The sequence below is a fragment of the Olea europaea genome, unplaced genomic scaffold (genome assembly GCF_002742605.1).
Source record: "Olea europaea var. sylvestris unplaced genomic scaffold, O_europaea_v1 scaffold773, whole genome shotgun sequence".
In the NCBI taxonomy this organism is placed as follows: domain Eukaryota; kingdom Viridiplantae; phylum Streptophyta; class Magnoliopsida; order Lamiales; family Oleaceae; genus Olea; species Olea europaea.
Window position 1 is genome coordinate 159,297 of NW_019266149.1, and position 24,024 is coordinate 183,320.

The 24,024-nt window shown below is 30.9% G+C and overlaps 1 protein-coding gene across 3 annotated transcripts; it reads right to left on the reverse strand.

The window, feature by feature from the left end:
• Positions 1 to 521: 521 nt before the first annotated feature.
• On the reverse strand, positions 522 to 13,855 carry LOC111391308 (replication factor C subunit 1). 3 transcript variants are annotated; one of them, XM_023016501.1, is made up of 23 exons: positions 13,702 to 13,855; positions 13,302 to 13,353; positions 12,995 to 13,117; positions 11,942 to 12,526; positions 11,788 to 11,855; positions 11,372 to 11,447; positions 11,227 to 11,288; positions 10,969 to 11,114; positions 9,451 to 9,614; positions 9,150 to 9,338; positions 8,905 to 9,026; positions 8,622 to 8,829; positions 7,648 to 7,701; positions 6,562 to 6,731; positions 5,944 to 6,034; positions 4,638 to 4,819; positions 4,520 to 4,559; positions 2,436 to 2,560; positions 2,016 to 2,088; positions 1,835 to 1,927; positions 1,494 to 1,740; positions 1,206 to 1,265; positions 522 to 963 (listed from the first exon to the last, which is right to left on the reverse strand). In XM_023016501.1, the coding sequence occupies exons 2-23, from the start codon at positions 13,302 to 13,304 to the stop codon at positions 821 to 823; spliced, it is 3,024 nt and encodes a 1,007-aa protein (XP_022872269.1). In that variant the 5' UTR covers positions 13,305 to 13,353; positions 13,702 to 13,855; the 3' UTR covers positions 522 to 820. The 3 variants fall into 3 exon arrangements, with proteins under 3 accessions (XP_022872269.1, XP_022872270.1, XP_022872271.1); XM_023016502.1 differs by having other exon boundaries at positions 13,692 to 13,855; XM_023016503.1 differs by lacking the exon at positions 13,702 to 13,855 and adding an exon at positions 13,450 to 13,582.
• Between the last annotated feature and the right edge of the window lie 10,169 nt (positions 13,856 to 24,024).

Consider the following 24,024-nt stretch of genomic DNA (forward strand, 5'->3'; position numbering starts at 1 on the left):
ATAGGATGCTGTAGTTGTACATTGATCTTTAATTTTAAATTATTTTCGAGAGATTCCTTCGTAATAGAGCGTGTTGTCGTAGTTAAAACTTATGAATGTTACTTGATGCGCTGGTTAGTAACTACTATTCAATTTGTACTTATCTGTAATGAGAATTTTTCTACTTTCCAAGCCTTGACTTGTGATTTGGTTTCTTATTTGCATGCGTTGGTTTCTCGTCGAATATCTGGACAATTGAGTTGCCTGTTAGCATATCACCAGTGGTACATAATTGGCAAATTTTGAACTGCATATTGTTTTGATGGGAAGTTGCTGCTAATTTTCCCACTTTCGAAATGACTTGTTCATGCACAGGCCATATTTGATGTCATTGTTTGGACCATTTGGTTCAGAAGTGTCGAATTTCTGAGGGTAGACTTTTGGAACAAATACTAGGCATGAGCACATCGGCCAGATTCGTTGAGCTTGGACAAATTAGCCCAACCATGAGCTCATCCTTGGCTGAAATCTCAGATTCGTTATTGACCAAAATGGTGCTTTCTAATCTTCCATTTTGTTTAGCCAATTTACACTTTGAACTATCATTGTGAACTGAAGGTTTATAATGCGCAAATGGTAAGGAAATGCAACAAGCTTTAACCATAATACATCCTCGCTCATTCAGAAAAATATATCACAATCTATGGTAAACACCAAAATATTTCCTCCACATAATAGCCGCAACATCCTTCACCCTCAGAATAACAACCCAAAAAAGGAGGGAAGAAGATGAGGCCACTTGCACGGGTTATGTACGGATATTTCAGAGTTCGAGCAATTTTCATTTCCTCTTCCTTGAAGCTGATCCAGAACCACGACCCCCTTTCTTTTCTGTCGCTTGAGAACTGCCCTTCCCTCTGCCTGCAGGTGCTTTTTTGGCACTTGAGCTTCCTGAACCCTTCAAGTCCACCTGTACTTGGATGCCTAAAGGGAAAAAAAAATCAGCTTAACAGAAGGATGTAAAATAAAGTTGCAATTTTAGATCATCCAACCACTAAAGATTCTCTAGGATGTTTCAATAAGTGAAGATCACACTCTTGGGGTTTCAATAAAAATATATATGAGTGCGCGCGCGCGCCAAAAAACATATAATCGAAAACCTTTCAATTTAACCAGTAATAAGTAAAAAGTTCAGATTATACAGAAGGAAGTATTATGTCACCAACCCTTTGAAGTAAGGCTCTCTAGATCTGTTTGCAGCTGCTTCTCTGCGTCAGCTGAGTCTTCTGATACAAACGACAGGCAAAGAGTAAATAGTTTTCAATAATATTTCTTTGCAAGTGCCTGAACAAGCAAGCATGAAAAAGTAAAACGATTGATTTCATGTAAATCATCTCTTCAACAACAAAAATATTACATAAACATATAATGTCAAAAGACAATGCAACAGCAGATCTAAAAATAGAAAGGAAAAGGTGAACAAGGATTCTCTCTTCATTGGAGAGAGAAATTACCCAGTTCTTCCGTGTCAGAAAGGTTTTCTTCTTCATTTACAGCAAATTCTTCACCATTTTCTTCCGCCGAAGGATCAGTTACGGGTTCGAGCATTGCTGCAACCCGCTTTTTAGGGGCCTTTTTTATTCCAGGAAGTTTGATGAGATCTGCAGTCCGAATCACACGTGATGAGCTGCCTTTATTGTATGCTCTTGTCAATGCAGCTTTTACTGCAGGCTGTATGCCATCCAATGGATTCGGGTGCCCCTGATGAATGTGCATATTTAATATAAGTAGATGAGAAGAATCTCAAGTACATTCATATAAGATCCCGGAAATACAAAATGCGCATTAAATATACCTTAAATTTTGATATCTCAACAATTGTATCAAAGTCCTCCATGCTAATGGAGTAAAAATCCATAAACTCAACAACCTTTTCAACAGCTTCATCCTGGGAATTATTCCACCAAAAAGCATGTCTAAAAAAGAAACCAAAATCACCACATTTTTGGAACTATCGACAAGGAAGCAATGTCAACCTTAGGTAGCACCCTTAAGGGATTGGTCAACTGCTTCAACATAAGAGTAAGATAATCAAGTCGCAATGTCATCCTGTCATTTTGGCAGTAGCAGAATGTTAGGCAGCAAAAAATGGAAAACGATTACAATAAGTTGCAAGGGTGAAAAAATGGCCTAAACGAATTGAATAATTACTAGACATGAAGCATCCAAAAGGTGATGAAATAATAAACATGATGCGTAATAATAATCATGACAGCAACAAACAATTATAAGTTCGATAGCATGAGAAGAGAACAGAAGTGGTGAATCAGTATATTTGAAGACTAGGCATGCTTGCTTCATTATATTGCAGAAAGAGACCTTGTGTACAAATGCTGAATCCAACCATTTGATGGCTATAATAATTATCACAAAATAAATAAATGTGTAACCCTTACCTTCCCAAATTAGATTCATGAGATCCAAGAAGATGAACATGCAGGTCCTCAAGAAGTCTGTAATTCTTCCCCAGTGTAGAGTTCTTTCCCAGCCACCCACCAAATCTATTGTAATTGTTTTCTCCCTGCAAATGAAATTATTTTCTTAGTAAGGATAATGTAAATTTAGATCAGTCATCAATCAAGTTATTATCAAAATTATGCAACCGAAAACACTACAAAGAAGGGTCAAATTATGCAAGTGACATCAAGATGCCAAATCAACATTTGAGGATCTAACATTGCATCTAATGTTTCAAGTACAAGAAACTTCCAATGATTTGTAATGGTAAAAAACATGACACAAGCCCACATAATTGGAAAGCAAAACCTCAAATCAGTGAATGAAGTTAGCCCTTGTTTGGGATCCATTTTTACAAGGTTTTAGGGAAAAATGTATTTTGGAATAGTGATTTTTTTGGAGAATGCGTGGTTAAAAAAGAAAGAAAAAATTTTGGGTTTACATATAATATTATTTTATTAAAGAAGGTGTGGATGAAAAGAAAAGAGAGAAAAATGCATTAATATAAAAATGGAGCCCAAACACAGGCTTAACGTGATGTCACAAAAATTTCAAAACAATTGTTTTATCTATGGAAAATACCAACTGCATATCACCCGTTAAATGTAGCTAAAAGCCAAATTTTTAGTAGATTTTGATAAAAATTGATAAAATCTGTAGTTAAAAAGTTGTGGGTCCAATGAAGTGTGGTTGAAATTAATTGTTAGGGGAGCATCATTCTTCACCTAAAAGAAATTATAATGCATTTAACTTGGAAGTATTTTCATTGCCATTACTAGAAAGACCAAAACTCCATACATATAAAACTTGTTTATAATAGAAACCTTCACAATTCTACAGAGTGATTATGATGTCAACAAATTCATCAACAAGCAGCTTAGATGACCAAACTTGGCAACATTGCTGAAATAGTCTCTAAGGATTCAACCAATGAAAATTTCACAGTAGTTTTAGAAACCAGAGCATTTACATTTCCGAAACTTCAGCTCTCCCCGAAAGTGGGTTGCAAGGTGTTATTAGGTAGAACTTTTGTTGACAGACGTACAAGTTTGAAGAGTGAATAGCACAAAAAACTGTTACGTTGATCTTGGAATTTGGTCTAAAAAATTAGAAACTTTGGAACTTAGGATATGAATCCCCACTGGATGTACAAGGAAAACCTGATAGGGTAAAGAAGAAATGTTATAATCCCTAGGATGGTCCCACTTAATCTGAAAATTTTACATCACATACCTTGTCACCATCACCAAAAAATTGATTTCAGTAGAAGTAACACCACAACACAATACAACACGAAACCTTACCATTTCGACACTATAACTTCACACGAAGAAAGGCGAAAATAGAAAGGTTCTGCATTAAACTCAAACTATATCACCTAAGAAACGAAACCACTATCTTGAGAAACAAAGCAAATTGAAGCGTATTCTTTGTTTACACGACATTTCTTATTTCTTCTTTAGTAGTTTTTCCTTCTCCTAAAATCATGGACAGTTGATTGAAAAAGAAAAAATGTTGTACTCAAAACAGAAATAAGTGCACTTCTAAGTAAAAATGATCTGAAGTAGATGGACTAGAAGTTAAGGTAGCTTACTAATAGTGCCTTCAGTTGTTAGCTAAGCCTCCATCTGGGAAGAATTTATAAACTGCTTAATTTAAAAATAGACAAAAACGAGTGGTAAAATAAGTGGATAGTAATTGTGGGTCTATTGGAATGTGTGGTTGAATATAAAGTTTGATTGATTATAAATGACTAATAAATTTTGCCAAACGGAGGGTAATATAACACAAAAGCATCTTTAAGCCCTAAAATTTGCTATCTGAATTAATTCTTCACACAAACAATTATCCCTGATGTTGACATCAAATAATTATGGGATACATCTTCAGTTTGAGTTAAAGCAAGGTTGGTATGATGCATAATAGACTGTGTCAAAAGTAAAAAACAGTAAAGTCCAAAAGAGTAGACAAAGCAAGTCATATCATAGTACCCAATGAAACAATAATGAAATACAACTGTCACCTGCTCAAGTATTTCCCGTTGCCCACGTAATAGAGCCGCACTGTCACAAAAGAAATGATAGCAAAATCGATCAAAAATAGAAGTAACCCGTTTCTAGAGCTAAGTCGATAGAACTTACGGAACTATAGAAGATGCAAGAGAGCCAATTTGAGAGAGTTGCCACTGTCGATATCTTCTAATCTGGACATTAATAATATCACCATCTCCAATAGACTCTGCAGCACGGGCGAGCAAGCTCATCCTTTTCATTCCATTGTCATCTTTCCCAGTTGAACTTGGCCTATAATTGATATAGTTCTCCTGCAATCGAAACATGCACATATAACACAAATTTCTTGTAGAATACTTTTCTATTTACATGAACTTAAATGTAATTGACCTGACTGAGTACCAATTTCCCAATCGTTAAATTTGATTTCTTTTCTTTAAAATATGTAATCAAATATTGATGTGAAAAGACATTTGACTATATAAATTAGTAGGTAGAAAGAAGCCACAAACAGAGGAACAAACTGACTACATAGAAACAAATTCAGTACACCAACATTCACGAAAAATAAAAAATCGTTTGAACATCTCAAATAGAATAGTTAAAATAATTATATTGATAACAAGTAAGACTTGTTGGGGAATATTGAGCCAATGTCTTAGTGAGGGATGGAGGGGGGGGAGAGAGAGAGATGCAAGAGGGTACAGGAAGCAAGCAGATTGAATGAGACAGGAGAAAAGGAGAAAAATGAGCTCATAAACAGCATGCTTTTGGCAGAAAACATGGTTTCTGGAGAATCAAGGTAATAATCTTGCAGGTTAACTAGAATTCAAATCCATAAGATCAATGGGGGTCCAAACAGGTGTGTAGACAAGGATAAAACTATAAATCTTACAAACCAATTAAGCACTGATTTCAAACTTTCCAGCAGTTGCATTCCTCAGTCTAGATATCCTGAACTTTGGAGAGCACAAAAAGTGATTATCCAGTTTATGCTATTCTGCTCATTGTTGAATCACATCATCTAAAGCTTAAGTTGTTAAAGAAGGGACATATCTACTTAAATTTAGTCTTCTACAAACAATTTTCACAAATTGGTGAGGGAAGACTTGAACCCAGGTTTTTGCCTCAGAAACCACATTATAACATCTTGTACAAAAGCTTAATCTGTTAGAGGGGACAGATTTATATATTTGAACTTAGTCTTCAACACTAAACATAATCAACATGCATCACACATCTTTGTAAACCAATTCCTGCTAGGTAACACATTTCAATGAGTTGTGTGCAGCATAAAAATGATGGAAAGGGAATGGAAATAAAATAAACCAGATAAATTCAAACTCAGAAACATGTGCAACTAGTACGATGAGTCAAAAAGTGAGATTTATGGATCAGCAAAACATGTAATCTTAACCTTAAGAATATATAATACCTGAATAATGAGTGGGACAAGATCCGGATCACTCATGCTAAGGTCAATTCTCTCATCCATTCTCAACTTTCCAGCATTGAAATTAAACAGCCTGTATATGCAAGATGTACCTTAGGAGCTGAAATATCTTTATTTTATTTAGAAGACAATTACACTAAAGTTTCCATTTTTAGTAAGGAGTACTACTTACAAATAATTGTAGATGTCATGGTCCTCATAGATTCCAATGATAAGATATAATTTTCAGCATTTGGACACATACTCCTCACAAAGTAATATCTCTCCTCTCTATTCTGTACTACTAATCTTGGTTAGGCAAATTAGTTGAATGCGAGTTGCAAAGACTATTCTTTTTATATATAAAATAAACTTTTTTTATTTTCTAATTTTTTTGATAGAGGCAATTGGACGCATCAATTTTAACTCATGCGCGTTCACCATATTCGCGACTAATGAATCAGAAATCAATCTATCAAAGAAATTAGAACCTCCGACAACAAACAAAAGTGGGGCAAAAAGACTATCCAAATGAAAATAGCATAGCTAGAACAGAAGGATGAATAGAGAAACACAATATTAGTATTCAAGAAACTAAACAAAGATTGATGCGAGACATACTTATCAACAGCCGTAAAGGGTGATATATCTTCATCCTTTGAACTGCTTTGAAGGCGTTGTTTAATGTCATCAAATTTGATGACAGACATAGAGAGACTCATATACTGCAGTTGGTTCAGGGCCATACGCATGTCTCCATTAACTCTCTCTGCCAGTTCCTCAAGAGCAATCTATGATAAAAAAACAAAACATCATCTCAGCAAAGCTCCAGATAGACAAATCACACAGCAAAGGCATCTTGCACCATCTGCTCTAGTTAAAAGCAGAACGGAAATGGCACCTCATCTCCTCCTCCCTCAAAACACGTCAACGGAAAAATCAAACAGAAGAAAAGTAAAAACAAGAAAAGTGAAAATGATATAATCCATATAGAAGCGTCTTATTGTTGTATTACGATATCTTTAACAGGGATTGTAGTCAAAATCTAACTCCATATAAAGGCAGTGTTAAATCTTACTTCATATTGATAGCGTCGTGTTTTCCAGGTCCTGTCAGCAATAAAAAAGCTTCGTACTTAAATTACTTGATGGATCTAATTTCATATGGTATATGGTACCTTTTCTACAGCCTGGTAGCAATAGATAATAGCTTTTCTTCTTTTTGGAGCCAAAAACATAGATGATCAGTTCTAGTATTTATAATTTCCTTTCTGCTTCTAGGTTCATATCGTCAGCAGAAGGATGGATCAAAATCGAATTATGTCTGGAAGAAATAAGATACTTCATCAATTAACCAAAATAAGCCAGATGCTAATTAGTTATGTGACTTCTATATCACACTCTTCACTTGCAAGAAAAGTAAAAATTGATATCCAAAAGGTGGTATCCGTGAGAGGATCAGACTAGTCTCATTTAATGAAAAAAATACTAATGAATAGATATGATAAAGCCTATACAATTTTAGGCTCTCATAACCATAGAAATGGTTACAAAGAATCTCCAGCTTAGTTATATCATGTCCAATCAAAGATGCAAATGTCATTGCACGTGAACTCCAGCCAGGTATAAAAATTAAGCTTGCCGTGAAAGTTACAGTAAGAGCAATACCTTCATTTGATACAAGAGAAGTGTTTTTGAGAGAGAGTACCTCATTAACTTGAAGTCCTTCTTGCTTGGCTATCTGTGATAACCTTTTCCCCATCTATAAGTGGCATAATAGTTTTGTCAAAATGTTAATTAAGTCAAATGCACAAAGTAACAAGCAACAATTGCAATTTCGTTACTATGTTATGCACACATTACAGGTGTTAATCTGGGAGAATATGACTTTTAGCACAAGTTCGTATATTTTTTTTGGGTGAATTAAAATTTTCAATTAAAACAGCATCTAAATCCTCTATAACAATATCCCAGTTTTAACGAGTTAGTTATATTGCCACAGTGGGGTCAAGCACAAGTTTATAACATAAGCAGATTATAGTTATTTATACAAACCAGAGCTCAGCACCAAAAAAGAGAACAACCACTATGTATCACATTTTCCAGTCAATAATGACCATTGGAGGTCTTTTGGGTCAAAAGACATGGCCAGATTTGTTACATCCCCTCTTACTAAAGAAAAAATTAATATTTTATAAACTGAAATCCCACTGAAATCTGAAACAGCAATATGAGCACACTTCCATAATTATCTGTAGTTCTAATTTCGACTCTATGGGTGCTATTTGACGCGCGACATGTCTATAAAAAAGTCCGGACTTCTGACTTGTGAGATCAAGAAATTTACCTTCAGTGACGACAAACGCCTATAAAGTATTCTAAAATAGGCCATTCGAGATCTATTATACTTCAACTTAATAATTTATTAAGTGAACTTTCTCAAAACCATATAAAAATGTACATATGTCCCTTGCAGGAAAATAACTTCAGTGTGTCATTGGAAAAAAAATTCTGTCCAAGCTCATCAATACCCACATCCACCCCATCAATTCCATCCCCAAAACAAAGTCAAACATCGTGATATTAACTACAAATCTGAACTATTAGATTTTAAAATGGATGCTGCAAATGTTTTTTATGTTTATTTAGCATGCAAATAGAAGATGAATAAATCAAAATGACCTGCTGCTTTGTTGGTTTCCGGAAGTTTAGAAGAAGGCAGTAGTTCACTAGACTCTTTAGTTTCTGACTGTAGCGATCATTACATATGCAGATAATAGGAATTTTGGAGATCTTAATGCTGGCAATAAGATCAGCCACTCCACCTCTATCTCCTGCAGACATACCATCAACCTCGTCCATAATAAGCACTGTCTTTGGGCGTTGAGAGCTGCAAAAGTAATAAGCAATTAAGAATTCGTCCAGGAAACTCTGATGCAGGCATCATGAAAGAGTAAAGACTAACCGTTCCATGTTAAGACTCAGGGCTTCATTACTGACAAGCTCTTTTATAGAGTTAGAAGTGCTTCCACCAATTCCTTTTTCAATTTTAGCATCAGCCTTTCCACGACTGTCACTAGCATTGACCTATTTAAAATGAATGCAGTTGTTAATAACTAAAGACAAGACCAAAAAATACATGACTGAAGGAACTGATGATCTAAAAGATCTAAAAGAAATGGAAACAAGTAAAAGATCACCGAGCTTCACCTCAATTGTCCGGAAACCAAGCATCTGACTAACCAATTTAGCTGATGTAGTCTTCCCTATGCCAGGGTTACCACTGAGTAGTACAGCTTTTTTAGCACCTGAATCATTCTGTTTCTTCCCCTTTCCTTTTTGATCAGTATTGAGGAACTTTTTATTCCAGTCTGACAGCCAATCATGAAGCTGCTTCACCTGCATTTGACCAGCTATCACTAGTACAGAATTTTCAGATAGAGAGATCTTTGCATAAAGGAATATCTTTAGAAAGTAAAGCTAGGATGACAGCACTCAGCACCCAACATACCACTGACTGATTCCCAACAATATCAGTTGGAACCTTTGGTCTATGTTTTTCGGTCCATGGCAACCCAGACTGAGCTGTAGGTTGATCTTTTCGCTTGGGCAGGGAGGCAGCTGGAGACAATCCTTTCACAGCTACGCTTGTTACAACATGTTTACCAACTTGTTCTAGAAAGGAAGTTCCCACAATTTCCAAAATTAAAGCCCAACTACTATAAACATATCCATAAGGATAACAATAAATGAAAAGCACTAAATGTTGTAACATTCCAACCTGTTGGGAAAACCACACATTTACTAACAATTATAATATAGCTATGAGGAACGATGGTGAAGCTTTTATAATTCCCAAAAAAGGCAGAGAAGATACACATACAGTGAATAAGATCAACCTGACCACACGAGTCTTAAGGAGATATTGACAAAGATGCAGCAAAATAAAAAAAATCGGCATGAAAAAGTTTTTAGTTAATTTAAACTGATATAATCATATATGTGCAAATGAGTACTACAGTAACAGCAAATGTGAAGATGCCCGCACATTCACAACACAGCTATGAACTCAACAGCCTAAAAACTAAACTCAAAAGGGTAAAACCATTCTATATAAATAAATATAAATGATAAACTACCAAAATTACAGTAAATCCACCATCTGTACTAATAGTGTCAATTGATGACAGACATAGCCCTTGTTTGAGCCCCATTTTGGGGGAGAAAATGAATTTTTGAATAGTGTATTGATGGGAAATGTGTGGTTAAAAAATAAAGAAAAGTTTTTGATTTGCGTATAATATTATTTTATTGAAGAATGTGTGGTTATAATGATGTCAAATCACTGTTGAAAAATGTATTTTGATGGAAAAAATGGGGCTCAAACAAGGGCATATACTATCAGGTAAGTGTGTTGAAGGTGAATAAATTTAATTTATTCATTCTCCATGTTGATGTTTTGTTGATAGGAAGAATAAAGTGGTGTTCATCATCGAAGCAATAACAATTACAGCAACCATTCAAGCCACAGGAACGTGTAAAGATTTGACTCAACCAGCTATATACTATCTGATATATGAGTTGCATGTGAGAAATATAATTTTTGATTATCCAATTGGGATGTTTAGTTGATAAGAACAATAAATTGTTCATCATCTTAGCAATACAAATAAGAACCGTTCAAGCCACAAGAACGTGTCAAGATTTAATCCAGCTAGTGAAACAAAAAAGACAGGGATCTTTATTTCATACGCAAGCAAAGGAGTTTTCGACAGAAAAATCAAACTAGATATATATCACAATATCCATAGTATAATATTTTATAATTTCATCAATCAATCAGAAACACACTTTAAAAGCTTACACCAAGCTTCTATCCAAATGGCAAAAGCTACAGTCAAACAGAATATCAATGTGTCCATCCAAATTACAGTCAGCACAACAAAACCTCACAACAACAGCATTATGAAAACAATGCATTAAAAAAAATGCGCGCACACACCCACACAGTAGTTAAGGGAACACGTACTCTTTGTTTCCGGCACTTGAGGACTCTTCTTTGGAGGAGATGGAGCAACCTTATCCAGTGGCTTCTTCGATTCTTGTATGCTTGTTTTCGATTTATTTGATGTGCGAATCATATCAAATAAACCGTCCTCCGTAAGAAATTTAGTGCTATAAGAAGCAATCCAGTTGAAAATATTAACAAAGATATGAGTATTAGGAAAACAAGGAAATATCGCTAACATAAAATACGGCAAGTCATAAAAAAAACATAAAAACAAACCCAAGTTCTTTAGCCTTAGCAGATTTCCGTCCACCAATATCTTCATCACATAGGAGATAATTCTGCAAGGAACTACATCAGTAATGTGCTAGCAGAATAAGGCCAAGCCTAAAAAGAAGTAGGGTATGCAAATCAAAACAATCACCGTCTTTTTGCTGACAGATCCAGTAACACGACCACCATAGCGTTTAATCAAGTCCTCCGCTTCTTCTCTTTCCAAACTGGAAGGACATAACAACGTGAAAAGGTCAATTCAAATCGAATCTGAGAAATGTCTAAGCACCATGCATGACAAATACCAAGAAAATAATATTCACAAATTGTGCTTCCAAAATGAAGCAACACACAAGGCACAAAAGCATGGTGGATTATTCAAATATAGTCAAGGTCAAGCATAGTTTTGTGGTTAAATGTAAGCCCACGCACAAGAATACGTATGTATTTACGCATTTGCGCATAGATATATGTACACCTATATAGTGTTTGAAGGCTGCTTGTGCGCATGCATATTTTGGTGGTACATGCACTGAATTACAAACCCCCTAATATTCAAAGGATTACCTGTCAAGTGTTCCACTAATCACAAAAGTCAAACCAGCTAAACAGTCAGAAGCACCTTCAGGGACTTCCTGACATGCAAGAAGACCAGTCGATGTGAACAAGTTGCATTATTTACACATATAATCCACTAATCCAGATTCCAGAATGTTAATACCTTTTCTCCTTTGTGAGGAGGATCTTTCCTTTCTCCAAAATTCATAAATCCGCCCCGTCCACCACCTCCGCCTCTTCCACCTGCTGATGTGCCTCTTCCACCACGGCCTCGTCCACCAGATTTGGTCGATTTAGCATCTTTATCATCGACATCCTCTTTATCACTTCCATCAACATCCATGTCTGTAGTAGTAGTTAAAGTAGCTGAAGCATTTTTCCCTCCAGGGCCCCTACCAGCGGTTTTGAGATTAGATTTTGCTTTACCAGCATCATCTTCATCACTTTCATCAATAAGGTTTTGAGCAACTCCCTTACCCACCCCACTTTTCAATTTCTTGCCCCGGGTGGCATCAACTGATTCCCTCCTAGAAGGCGTGACAAAATCTTCATCATCATCTTCATCCTCGACTTTGTGAACCTTTTTTCCAGGTGGGGGTTTAACATCACTGTCTAACTCCGCCCTACCCCTTCGGGCCTTTCTTTTTGCTGAAACCTCCTCAACTTCCAGCTCATCTTTCACGTGTTTATCTTTAGAAAAATATTTGCTGGTTTTCCTTCTGCCAGAACTTTCTTGGGGTTCTTGTACCTGGGAACCAAAATAAACATAAAATTGCAATCAAATTTTTTTTTTCTCTTCGCTGAAAAAATAACACGGACAGATCTAAAACAAAAGATCAAAACAAGGAAAGAGATGAATGTTGGTTCGACTTTGTCCATTCTGTGTTTACATTTAGTTGCCTACATCACCACCTTTCACATCAGCTAGTGTCTATGAAATCCCTGCTCTATTTCTGTCTACTGCTGTCTGTTTTTTCTTATCTTTTCAGCCTGTTTCTAAGGCTACAAGTTGAAAAGCACTTGATACTGATATATAAATATATAATTGATTCTGAAAAACAAGATAAAATGTTTACAAATCTACAGTTGGAAGTCATTCTAGATACTAAGCTCGCGAATTTAATTTTCTTCGATAAAATTGAATCCACTTGAACCTTCTATGCGTGATAAATGTAAGCTTCTCTGACTAAAAACGTCACATTTAAAAGAAACAAACCGATTTTTCAGGCTGAGAAATGACAGCAGGCTTCTCAGCTCCAGAGGGCTTTGCAGGCTTTGATGCATTTCCATTCCCAGTGCCCTTATCATGTTGCTTCATGAACCATTTTCTTATATCTGACTGCAATTCAATGTGAAATTCCAATAAATTCCTTTCTCAAAATTCCACACGAAGATAAAATAGAAGACAGGTCATGAACAATACTAACATAGAAATGAGTTGAAAGGATAAAACTACAACCCCGAACATAATAGTGAGTTTATATGTGTTTTAATGTATCAAAAGACTACAATTTCTAACTCACCATTGTTTGGCCGCTGGCTTCAAGTTATGAATACTAGAACTCAAAATACCATCTGAAAAAGAAAAAGAAAATTCATTATTTACATTTCTAGATAAATAACAGGAAAGAATTAGATTATGACAAATAAACCAAAACGGAAAATTAAAACCTCAAAGTAGAAACAAAATTCCTACGGAGGGTTAAGGTTTATGTTTCGGGGGTTCTCAAAACTGGGGTTTTTGAACAGTATTATGCCCTTAAAGCCTCAGTATTCAATTGGCAGTGGCAGGGTTTTCCGGGGTCTCGGTCCTTCAAACCCGACCCGGCCGCCATTTCACAATGGTGCATGTTGATAGTACATGGTAAAGACAAATACAAAAGGTGGAAGAACGCGAGTTATAAGGGCGTTACGAGTTTATACCAGTCGTTGCTCCACCTGAGCGTAGCCTATATGACTCTGCACCCGCCGCTGTGAGTGTGTGTGAGGGAAAGAGAGCGAGAGATGGAGAAGACTGAACGGCTTTCACCGGAAGTGAGGTTTCAAAGGAAGATCCGTCATTCACTGTAGGTGACCCGAACCGACTATACTTGGGCAATTTTACGAAAGGATCTAACCGATTTAAATACGGATTTGGCCCCTTATAGTGGGAGATTTTTCTATTTGGTCGGATTTTATTTCTTTCTAAGTTATTAATAGAAAAGTCTATATTACTCTTACTAAAATGATTCTTCTTATATTGCAATATATATTTGAATCTTTTAAAATATTTTTATCTTATATTTATTTTATTCTAAATTTTAGTATATAGGTCCATATTATGATCTAATATATTGGAATATTCTGTCAATATATTGGAATATTCTGTCAAGATATTGTTCATATTTTTTTACTAAGTATATTATATTTTTCAGAAGATGCATTTATATTTTTTAATTGAAAAATTATATTTTTTATTTCTTCTAACATTCTTTCTAATAAATTATATAATCCTTTAATTGTATATTCTGGCATTCAATCATAAATAATCCCTATGATTCTCTAAAAACTTAAAAAGATTTATTCTGATTTTAGCAAAAATTAATAGTCTTACCTTAGTTTTGATCTGGACTTTTACATTTAGAATTGAGTGATATTCGAGCTTTGAATATATAAATTGCTTCCTTCGACGGCCTTTTGCCTCAACGGAATCTTTACTATTTCTGCTTCTTGCTGTCACTGTATCATTTCTAAAAAATAAGATAGTTGTTGGTTTGCATTTTCATTTTCAAAACGATTTTTAGTTTTCCTCAAAAATAACCCATTTTGAGCGTTTTCGACATTTATAACTGAAAACGCTGCAAACGATAAAAAATCGTTTTGTGTTTTCAGTTATAAATTTTAACTCGTTTTCGAAAATACGTTTTCGAAAACGACGGACCAAACTCTTTTTTCACGTTTTCGAAAACGGAAAAGGGGCCGAAAATGGCAAACTAACCACGACCTAAATTTCTAGACTTCGATTAAAGAAAAACTCTCTTTTTGCTAAAATAAGAAAGAAACTTTCTATTAGATTCTTTAAGAATCTATGAGAAATAAAGATTTAGAAACTCATATTGATATCAAAATATTGGAATTTTATTTCTGTAGCATTTTTACAAGACTTCTATTTTATACAAAAGGGTTTCCAGAAAAACTGATTTTGAACTGGAGATAACTTGAGAACAGATATTGATTCTCTACTACAACTCGAGATACCTTCTCCCGTTCCTAATACCTCTATTTATACATACATATGGAGTTCTATTATTAATCTATTTAAATCATTGCATATATCAGTTATATCAAAAGGTACATTTGCTTTTCTATTATTATCCTTTTATCTTTGTGTCTTCACGTGTAGTTAGGACAATCTCTTAGCTAGCAAGATTCTTTGATAGTGTTATGACATCTTGATAATTTATGTATGTTGAAATTTTACGATATAGTCCTTCAAGACTTTTGATTTTTCATGTCCTCCATTTGTAACTAGCATCCAATTTTCATATTGACATAAATATGATAATTTTTTAAAATACAATATTTTGGCAATATTGTATATAGCTTTGATTCCAAGTGCTCTTCTATGCTTGATCCATGATTTTGTAACCAATGAAACTTTTCTATCATTCTCCATAACATCTATTTGAAAATTGGCTACTACATACACAATTGATATTATGGCCCCGTTTGTTTTTCATTTATAGAAGAATGAGAATGAAAAATATGGTCGTTATGAGCCCCACACAAGAGATAAAAATTCAAATTTGATGGTTTGATGTGATGAATAACGATCATATTTTTCATTTTAATGAGAAAATAATGGGAAACAAACATAGGCTATATGCTCAACTGGATAATAAACAATTTTATCATATTCAGGACTTATTGAATAAAATTTCAGATATATTATTCGTCATTTGGCAAATTTTGATACTTTTTTTATGAACATATCATCAAATTTTGATATTTCAATCAAAATCTTTCTTGGATATATTAAATCCAGAAATCCATAGTCTGCAATTATCTTTATGAATGAAGGTTTTCCTCCTTCCATAGTTGTTACTCTAGGATAAACACTATATTCTAGAGAGATGAAATATGAATCATTTATTTTTACTTCATAGAGAATCTTGACTATTTTGGCATATTCTTCTCCTTTTAGATCTAAAGGGATCATATCATCTTGACCTATGATACTGATAGTTTTGGAATCATATTTATCTCCATGTATTATCACTTTTTTAGTTGATGTTATTGGAATCGAATCTCCTTTTTTATCAGTTGGTATGGTATCGCGTCTAGGTCCACTGCTGCTTTCAACTGTCCCTGTTTGGCATTGATTTGAAAAACTCATTTATAAGCTCTTTGGTATATCTGTCTCAGACAGTATATCTTTAGTTGTGCTGCAATAGCATCAACTTGATTTTTGAGTTTCATGGTTTCTTTATGTTGCTCAGTAGTGATATTCAACAATACTTTTATATTTGAGTTGAATATTTTTGAGATCTGTGTTGCACCAGCATCTATGTTTTCAGCTTTTTCTTTAAGAAAATCTATCTTTTTTTATATGTAAGATAAATTGATATAAATCCATGACCTTTACTTTATCCGTCAACAAATTCTATATTTCTGCTAAGAAAATTATTGACTCATTTAATATGAATTATATCAAAATTATAAAATGCTAAATAAACTTGACATCTATAGAGCCTACTGTATTGAGGTTCTGATAGTAGTTTATTCCTGACTAATCTCGCAACTTGAAAATTATTAGTTTCAACAGTAAATTTTTTGGATAATAACAATAATAAAAATTTTTTTATTACTCTAATAATTACTAGTAATTCTTTTTCATGGGCGGTGTAATTTATTTCTGTTTGATTAAAAGTTCCACTTGAATATCTACAAATCTCATTTAGATCTATTTTTAATATTGCTGCCCGATATTTATCTGAGGTATCGGTATTAACGATCAAATTATCTTTCTCATATGATAATATTAATTTTGGTAAATTTTTATATTCTTCTTTTAATGATCTAACTATTTCTGTATGTTCTTCATTTCATTCTTTAGTATTTGTTTTTTCCAAATAAAATTTTTATTTTATGCTTTTTCTTAAAAAGATTTTCAATAAATTCTTTTGCATAATTTAAACATCCCAATAAATTTTGTGTTTGTTTTTTGGATTCTAGTTTATCTGGAAAGCTTTCTATTTTTTTTAGATATACGAGTCTGCAATTTTATTCCTCTTTTATTTATTGATAATTCAAGAAAGTCGATTTCTTATTTTTCTATTATAGATATATTTTTAGAATGTACAACTCATTCTTTTTTTCATTCATTTACAAATTAGATTAAATGATTTATATGTTTTTTTTACTATTAAAACATATTAGTATATCATTTATATAAACAATTAGAAATTCATTAAACTTTTTAAATATATTATCCATTTTTTTTATATATTTGTGGTGCATTTTTTAAACCAAATAACATAAATAATCATTTATATTTTCCTTGAAGTGTACTAAATGTAGTATATTGTATACTATTTTCTTCCATTTTTATTTGTCAAAATCCTGATTTACAATCAAATTTAGAATAATATTGTTTTCCTTTTGTAAGGTTTATTAAAATTTATTTATTTGGTAAAAAAAATCCATCAAATTTAGTATATTTATTTAATTCTTTATAATTTATAACCATTCTAACTTTTCCTCTAATTTGTTCAGAATGTTTCATGACCATAAAGGTAGGACTACTATTAAGTCCATTACTAGGTCTAATAAGTTTCTGTTCTAATGATTATTTTATCATATTTTTGAATTCTTGTGTACCTTCTATGGTATGAATCATTGGTCTGACTCTTATTATAACATTTTCTGTTAATTCTATTTTGACTTTAGGGTAATGTGATTTCCAAAATAATAACGGATTTTCTTCATAAATTTTTTCTAATTGTTCAATAATTTTTTCTATACTTATTTCTATTCCTATTTTAAGGACTTTTTTAGACAATTTTTATTTTTATTTTTTATTTCATTATATATGATTGGTTTTTCTCCCATTAATCACCACGCTGGATTGGCTGAACTCTATAAGATCTAAGTGCTCTTTGAATTTTTAATAAGTGTGAGTAAGGTATTTGTAACATTATCATATAATTATTTTGTTTATAATATTGAAATTGTTGTATAAAGTCATTTTCTAACAATATATCACACTCTAATTTATCATATTTATATATTTTATTTATTGTAATTTGTTTACTTCCAAAAATTATATCAGCACTATTAATTATTTGAGTCATTTCTCCTATCACTCCAGTTATTTTTATATTACTATCATTATTCCATGATTTCATCAAAAAAAAATTTTAAACATTATTATATCACTTCGTATGTCTATTAAAACACAAGTTGTTATATTTATTTCTATAATAGTAACTTGTATATATACAACTAATGGAAAACTTATTTGATTATTCATTTAATTCTTTTTGTATAATATAGTTTGTCCATTATGAACCATGTATAATCCTTCTATTTTTATGCTATAATATTTTAATTCATTCAGGAAACTCATTCCTAAAAGTATATGAGAATTTATATTCATACTCTTATCTATATAACATGGTACTAAAAAATTTATTCCTCATATTTTTATAGGTACTTTAACTTCTAAATCTGTAATATGTACTTGTTCATCAAAATTTACATATCTATATGGTTCATTTTCATGAGTTATTAAACATTTATTTTTGATTGAAGTTATATGACATTCACTAGGTCTTTATCTATTAGTACGTTTGTTCCATTTATATATTCTCTTCCATTAAAATATTTTCCTTTTATTTTAATATTTCCAGCATTTTTATAAAGTTTTATTTTTCTTATATTAAATTCTTCTAGCTGGTTTTTATTAAGCATTCTAAGACTTTTTGATCTTTTAATCAAATTTTCATCTTTAAATGTTATATTATTAAAGCATTCTTCTTCATTTGATTATGTTATTTCAGATTTATTTTTTGTTATTCTAAATTTATATTCTTCTGGTATTAAATTTATCTGTTTATTTGGTTATATTATTTTGCTAATATCCTTATATTCTTTATGTACTTAAATATATGGTTTATTGGAATAAATGATTTCATAATTAGAATTGGTAAATATGTATAAAGCTCTATATTCTATAATCATAATTTGATCACCTGGTTGCATGATATCATCTCTATGTGGCTTAAAATATAATCCTAAAACTTCATTAAAGTTTTTATCTTTTAATGAGACGCAATATTTTGGATAGCATGTAAACGTTATTTTTTGATATGTCAAATTTCTTTCTATTGTTTCTAAATGACTATCTTTTAGATTTATTATCGTTCCATCATATAAAGTTATAGTTAAGGATGAGTCTATCTCTTATCTGAATAATGATTTAAACATTATTTGTATTACTGCTAAATAAACATATTGAATTTTTTCACTTTTTTATTAATTTTTGTTAATAGTTTTTCAAATGTACTTCTTGTTAAAATATTTAATTTATATTTTCCATAAATAGTTCTTATATCTACAGTTTTCTCAATTTTATAATATTCATTTATTGTTATTTTTTCTCTTTTCCAGATTCTATCTAAAACTTCCCATTTTCATATTTTTAAATCTAAAGATATTTTTTGCATTTTCTTAAATTTGTTATTATCGAAAGTAACTTTTAATTCGTAGCCTTCTAATCTTTTATATTCGTGTATATTTATATTATTATTTTCTATTTCCTCTATTTCTTTATTTAGATCATGATTCATCATTCTCTGTTTCACTTATATATACTTATTGATTATAATATTTTTCAATATCTGATATTTCATTTAATTCATCTTTTATTTTCAAATATTCTTTTTGTAATATTTTAACTTTCTTTTTATTACAATCAAAGCTCACAATTCCAACATTTACATTGACTTTTATTTCTATTTTTATTTTTTTTGTTGACCATATGGGATTTATTTATTTTTATAATATCTTCTTCTAGGTTTTATATATTTTTGATTAAAATTTATTAATTTTTTAAACTTTTTATTTTTATATTTTCTATTATTAATCATTCTTCCAGGATTACATCTCCATTGTATTGGATTTTGCATATCTTCACAATACATTCTAGTTAGTTTTCCTGATTTTTTTCAATAATTATCTTTATTAACATATATATGCAAGTCTTTCAAATAAATCTTTTATTCTTGAACCTAAAGTTTTAGGTATTCCAATATTATCTCTAACATATTTTTCAAATTCTATTTTAAAATATATTCCCCATAAACCTGGTAACTTATTATAGTACATGTCTTGATGTATTTCTTGATTTTCATTACTATAAAATTGAACATAATAATAATTTTTGAATTCACAAGTATATTCTTTAATTTTACACATATCACATATTATTAAATTTAATAATTTAATTATGATATTATCTTTTTCTCTTATTGATTCTTTCAGTATTTTTTATCTAATTTTATCCTAAAAATTAATTTGAAATATATTTTACTAACTTTTCTATTCCTTGTTTACATGATTTTATTATCTTTGTTTATATATTTCTTTTGATCAATGTTTTTCTATCATTACTTATTCCTTCCCACCAATTTTTTAAATCTCCTTCAAAGGATGCTACTAAAAAATCTATTATTCGCTCAGTAGTTTTTCAAGTGTCATCTTTATTATATAAAAAGAATAATATCATTGAATCTGCCAAAATTAATAAGGGTTTTTTAGTATCTATTTTACAATTTAAATATAATTTTGTTCCTCCATGGTTAATAGGTTTATCATAATTATCATTTAATTTAAACCTATTTCTATATTTATTTCCTTTAGGTGGTTGTGTATCTCTTACTTTATCGTGAAATTATCTATATGGTTTATTATATATAGGTGCATAACTTTCATCTGGTTCTTGTAATTCTTGTTTAGAGGTTCCTATTGGATTATATACTCCTCCAGTATTCATTAAAATCTGGTATTCACTTATATCATTTAAACTTAATTGACCAAAATTTTCTATAAGTAAGTTTAATTCCTCATTCATTTTCTTGATTTTCTTCTATTTTTAATTTTCCTGACATTTTTTCATTGGATTCTTCTTCTTCTAATAGTTTGGGTAATATATTTTTTCTTAATTCATCATCAATACTCCGTCTCTATCACTATATTTTCTTTTTCAATATGTTTCTTTTCTATTCAGGCCATTTCTTTCTCTATAATTTTTTTTATCTATTTTCTTTTCTTTATTTTTATTATTTTCTTTTAATTCTCTAATTTCAATTTTTAATATATTTATATTATTTATTGTTTCTTTTACTTCATTTATTAAATTTTGAATATCATTTATCAACATTTTTATTAATGATTTTAATTCTTCTATATATTCACTTATTGACATATTAAATTTTTCTAATCATCTTTCTTACATACAAGTTAATTTACATATTTTATCTTCCTTTCCATCTATTATTTTTCCAAATCTTTCTTTAACTATCTTAAAGTATTTACTTTGTAATCTTAGGGGGGTGTCCTCAATCTAGAGTCTGATTGATTTTAAAATTCCATATAAATTGAAGTATTCTCAATTCAAATTTAAATATAATTCATTAAAATATATGTGTCCCCAATCTAGATTTTTAAAAATACTTATAAATTTAAGTATCCTCAACATATATTTTAATAGGTAGTTTTGAAATTTAGAATTCCTCAAAACTAGTTGATTTTAAAAGATTTCATTAAGTAGATAGATTTTGAAGGATTTCAGGGTAAAAATATAAGTACAAAGAATCAGTAACAATTTTAACTCAAACCTAAAAATTTCACAACATTTCTCACCTCTTTCCATATTTGCTGCCCTCTCCCCCCCCCCCCCATCTTGAAAATTTTTTTCTTCTTCTTTCTATCTCACATTTCTCTATTGTGAAAAGATCGTGTATGAGAACTTTTCAATTGATGATAATTTATGAAAGATTACTATTTTTTGTTGAATATTGGGTGTGATTTTTTATTGAACTTATTTTCTCTTATTGAAGCTATATATTGTTTACTATTTTATAGATGTGCTGGAAATTATCATAGTAATTTACGATTTCTAGTATGCATACTAGAACAACTTCGTCTTTCAAGTTCAGTACCCTATTCCTTTTCCTTGGGAAAGAGCTGTGTGTTTTCTATATATACCTGCAAATCCTAATCAAGACATGTGAAAAATGTATCCCACAATTTTTTCTTTTGTGCCTGCATAGTCAATGAGAATTCTGGGGGTATGAAATTAATTGCCTTGTGGTCATGTATGTGTACATCTGTGTGTTTGTATCTCACAAGGTTGTGGCCTTTTGAACTAATTCATATTGATTACGACTTTAATTGTTTAACACTACATATTTTTGTCCTTTTCCACTTTCGCATTTTGTTGAATATTGGGTGTATTTTTTATTGAAACTCTGTTATAATATTCAATGTTTAATAAACAATTGAACAAGGATTCGATCATTTTCTATGATTTATTAACGTGCATATGTGTAAGAATGAATCGTTAAAGAAGAAGTAAAAATTTGTGGCTTATGTTAAGCATATTTATAAATTTTACTCAAAATCTATAAAATCCATGAAAATCTTTTAAAATTTACAAAATAAAAATCAATTCAAATCTTATGAAATCTATTAAATTCTATCAAATTTCACACAATCCATGAGAATTTATAAATATTAAGAAATCTATTAAACTCTGAAATGGGGACACCCCCGTTAATTTTTCACATTTTAATTTATTAACTGTTTTTCTTTGTTATTTTTATTTCATCTGGTATTAATATTATATCTTGTATTTTTTCTTGTATCTTATTAATATTTGCAATTAATCTATTTAATTATAAATCTGTATTATTATTTACACTCTTACTTCTCTTTATAATATAAATTAAATTATTCTTCATCTTCACACACACACACACACACACACACACACACATTTACATATACATGTATATATTCTATTATTAATTTTTTTAATATTTGTTCTTTTATTTCTTTAGGTAACTCTTTGATTATTTTTAATGTCATCATTTTTAATTTATTAGGAATAGGTTTTAAAAATCTATAATTTCCTTTTTCTTCTTCTAATTTATAATAATTATCTAATTTCTTTTTCCACGATCTCTATGGCTCTGATACAAATTAGGGGGTGTTACTTTGAGAGGACAAAAATTAAATAAATCTATGTAAGTAATAAATCTATCAAAATTCAAGTAATGATTGATTTTGAGGACTAGAATGGAAGATTTTTATATTGTAGTGATTTGTATGAAATATAATAGGGTATTTTAGGTACTTTCTATTGGTTGAATTGGTCAAAGGCTAAAATGGAAAAGTAGCATCTTTATTTAGGCTATTTTCTTGTATTTCCCCTTTTTAATTACAATTGGATAATGATATTGAGCTTTGAAATCTATTTTCTAAAACTCATTTTTAATTACATATATATTTTTTTATTTAAAAAAAATTACATATAAATTTAATTTTTTTTCACAATTTTAATTATTTATTCTCTAAAAGAATTACTTTTCTCAAAATATATTCTCAGAAATTCTTTACAACAAAGAGGATTGAGACTCAGTTCAAGTTGTATTATTATTATTATTATTATTATTATTATTTTCAATTTCACGTGGTTCATGGTTGGGATGCATCCGAATTCAAGCAATGCTAAGGTCAAAATTATCTCTACCAAATATAAATATTAATATTCTTTAAATTCGTTAAATAATACGATAATACTTGCAAACAATATTATTCGAATTTTCGTAATATTCAATACACACATTAAAATTGCAACCAAAAAAAAATAGCACTTATGACTAAGTTCTTGTTTGGGATATAGTATTTGAATTAAAATAATAATAATAATAATAATAATAATAATAATAATAATAATAATAATAATTAAAAAATAGGAAAAAATTATTATGCACGTACAAATTTATTTTACTACAAAGCAAAGTAGCATGCCTTGTCATCTAATTAAAGATGGTAACCTTCTCTAGTTCCACCCCACATAATTATTAGTAGTGATGGCAACGCGACAGGTATGGGTCGGGCACCATTCCCCACCCTCACCCCACTAGATATTTTCACGTCCCATACCCGCCCCATACCCTTTTAAGTTGGGGATGGGGGCAG

What these genes read in the sequence shown, in the direction of transcription:
- LOC111391308 (XM_023016501.1), bottom strand. An exon ending in AAGGACTTCAAGTTAATGAG is followed by an intron (nt 6,732 to 7,647) that starts GTACTCTCTCTC and finishes TTTTTATCATAG; the next exon opens with ATTGCTCTTGAGGAACTGGC. An exon ending in CTTGCATCTTCTATAGTTCC is followed by an intron (nt 4,560 to 4,637) that starts GTAAGTTCTATC and finishes CTTTTGTGACAG; the next exon opens with TGCGGCTCTATTACGTGGGC.